The 3,025-nt window shown below is 36.8% G+C and overlaps 1 protein-coding gene across 2 annotated transcripts; it reads right to left on the reverse strand.

The window, feature by feature from the left end:
- Window positions 1-322: 322 nt before the first annotated feature.
- LOC106381335 (zinc finger protein 4-like) lies at window positions 323-2,818 on the reverse strand. 2 transcript variants are annotated; one of them, XM_013821240.3, is made up of 2 exons: window positions 2,557-2,818; window positions 323-1,429 (listed from the first exon to the last, which is right to left on the reverse strand). In XM_013821240.3, exon 2 carries the CDS (start codon window positions 1,379-1,381, stop codon window positions 593-595), a length of 789 nt encoding a protein of 262 aa, XP_013676694.1. In that variant the 5' UTR covers window positions 1,382-1,429; window positions 2,557-2,818; the 3' UTR covers window positions 323-592. The 2 variants fall into 2 exon arrangements, with proteins under 2 accessions (XP_013676694.1, XP_013676695.1); XM_013821241.3 differs by having other exon boundaries at window positions 323-1,414; window positions 2,557-2,808.
- Between the last annotated feature and the right edge of the window lie 207 nt (window positions 2,819-3,025).

Consider the following 3,025-nt stretch of genomic DNA (forward strand, 5'->3'; position numbering starts at 1 on the left):
ACTCTATTATAGAAAAAAAAAGTTGAATTTCACTTTTTCATTCTATATTCCCTCTATTTTAATAGAAATTATAGAGGAAAAGATAAATTTGGGTTGGAAATGGTCTTACACAATCTACAACAGAATTCTTTTTGTGAAGAGAGCACAATTCAAAAAGACATCTTACAACTCCAGATACAGCATACAACATCGGTCGCAAACCTACATTCACCAACAGACAAAAACATTTTCCAATTCTAAAACAAAGGCAAAACACAATTTCCGAATGTTATAGGATCGTTACCCAGAGGAGACGTAGCAAAACTGATCAACAAATACAAAATCATACTTAAAATAAAAGGTTTCATAGATTTTTACCTAGTGATTATTCACAAGTGCACACTTATATACTTTATATCAAATACATATCCCTTTCGTTAATACACATAAGAAAACACTAGAATTGACTTCTAAGTCCATCAATTGAAAGTGACCACATAGCGAAAACATATTAGAAATGGTTTGTAAAACGCTCACTGTACATAATAGAGTTATAAATCTCGCGAAAGCAAATTAAGAATCCAAATTCAAAAAGAGAAAAAAGGAAGATAGCTCAAAGCTTCAACGTTAGATCTGGAAGAGAACACTTCATGTCCACTGCTTGTTTGACCTCCAAGTAATCCATTTTCCGTTGACCTAAATCACCATTACCTCCTTCAGCCGCATCCGACGCCTGTTGCCTGAAGCTCCCCGGCCATAGCAGCTCGGCCTCGTCGTCCTCAACCAAAAAAGGAACGAAATTACTGAAGTACCCCTGGTTAAACCTGGCAATGTTTCTAATGATCGTTTCTTGTGTTGGCCTTGTAATGCCGAGGTCGTGGGGGGAGGCATGCGCTCTGATTCCCAAAGTCCTGAACGACGTCATGTTACCGTTGTTTCCGCTTCCATGCAGCGGGAGGCACGAGAGAGCAGCTGCTGTGGCAGCAGCGGCGTAGGAGCTACTAGATCCTCTGCCAGGGAAAACTCCAGCGAGGCCCATACGCATAGCGCGTTTGGCAAGCGTTCTCTCGCGTTTATGAGCGTTTTGGTGACCGCCAAGAGCCTGAGAGCTGTAAAACTTCCGTTGACAATAGTTGCAAGAGAAAACCCTCTTGGATACTGATGGTTGTTGTTGCTCCGGATTGCTAATTTCGCTGGTGCTTGAAATTGGCAGCGTCAAAGAAGATGATTCAAGATCCAAGTTGTTGTTGTTGTTATTGAAACAGAGGCTAAGATCGAGAGAGATGGGCTTGTAATCGTCTCCAACGGGAGACAAGTTCGAGGCAACTTGGCTACTGGTACTGTCTGAATGATCATGTTTCGATGAAGCTTCAATCTCGAGGTCTAAGATCGGTCTCATCATTTTGGCAGAACCTGACGGTTGTTTTATCTTTTTCTGCAATGATTTTATCTGGAAAGAATGTTAAGAATGTCTAGATGAGTGATAATTGAGAATTATATAGGAAGTAATAACTTTAAGAACTTAGATGGATCACTTCTGGCCAAACAAAGTCGATAATGTCTTCAAAGTATTGTAATAAAATTAATAATAATCAAGAAAAACAAGTGGGAGGAAACATTGGTGTGACTATAAATGGTCCTAGTGAGTCAATGAGTAGACAACATCAGAAGTGCCAAATTTAGTACTGACACATCCATCGTGCAGTCAACTCCAAACCAATTATATTCTTCTATTTCTATTTCTTAATAAATCAAAATTTATAATTAATCGAATTCCATTTTTAGCAGTAACTCAAAAAAGCTAGTAGATTGAATTTTATCCAAATCGTTTTCTACTTCATTTGCTTGATAATAATCTAAATAAAAAAATTCAAATAATTGTGTAAAATGTTAAACAGAAATAGATCCAAATGATTTTCTATTTTATTTTTTTGATTCTGCGTCATTGACAGTCAAAATCGAAAAATAAAACACTGACATTTACACAACTAGACAAACAGAAAACAGACGCACAGACACTTAGCAACAAACAAAAAGACAAAAAGACATATATAGCGAAAATATCACCGACAGCAAAATCAAATTACATATGAAGCAAGATCCATCATTTAAATCATTATCTGTGTGTGTTTTTTTTTCTATAAGATCCGAATTCAGTTTTTTTTTTTCTAAAGATCCTATCCCAATATCAGCTGACATTTGTGGGACGGAATACCTAAACAATACCCAATGAAATTTCTTTAAACTTTAAATTACATTGTTAACTGTAATTCTAAATTGGATATGAAAAGATGTGTAAATAGAAGGATTTTTTTTACAAAAATTGAGGGATAAAGAAAAGTAATATTTTTTGGGTATTCAATGTTTCGTGCAAAACGAAAAGAAAGAACGAGTTGGAACTAAATAACAATATTTTACTGACCGAAACCTTTAATAAAAGTGTTACAAACCATACTAATAATTGTTGATTAATCATCAAAACTTCATCAACCTTAGATGCAACAGTTTTGAGACAAAAGTTAATCCAAGAACATTGAGGGATTCAGATTTTCAAAAGAAAACAAAAAATATTCATACCTCTTAAAATGATGAAGAGACAAAGGCTTGGGATTTGAAGGAAGAACTGAGAGTTATGATAAGCTTTGTCTGCATCTGTCTCGAGAGTTTTTTTAGGTTTTTGATATGAGAGAGAAGAAGAGATGAGAGATGAGAGATGAGAGATGAGAGATGGGAGAAAGATGAGTTAATTGCGTTTGTGAGTGTTTTGTTCGGTTTGGGAGCACAAAAGAGAGGAAAGAAGTGGGATTGATATAGTGTAAGATGATTTTTATTATGATGGGAAAAGCTAAGGTTGCTGTGAGTGGGAGTGGAGGGGACAATGGTGGGACGTAGGGGTGGGCGTTCGGGTATCCGTTCGGGTTCGGGTCGGGTATTTCGGATTTTTGGGTATTTCGGTATAGAGGTGTAGAACCCGTTCGGGTATTTCTGTACTTCGGGTCGGGTTCGGGTATTTTTAGTTCGGATTCGGTTATTTCGGATCGGGTTC

Source organism: Brassica napus, chromosome A2, assembly GCF_020379485.1.
Source record: "Brassica napus cultivar Da-Ae chromosome A2, Da-Ae, whole genome shotgun sequence".
Taxonomy (NCBI): Eukaryota; Viridiplantae; Streptophyta; class Magnoliopsida; order Brassicales; family Brassicaceae; genus Brassica; species Brassica napus.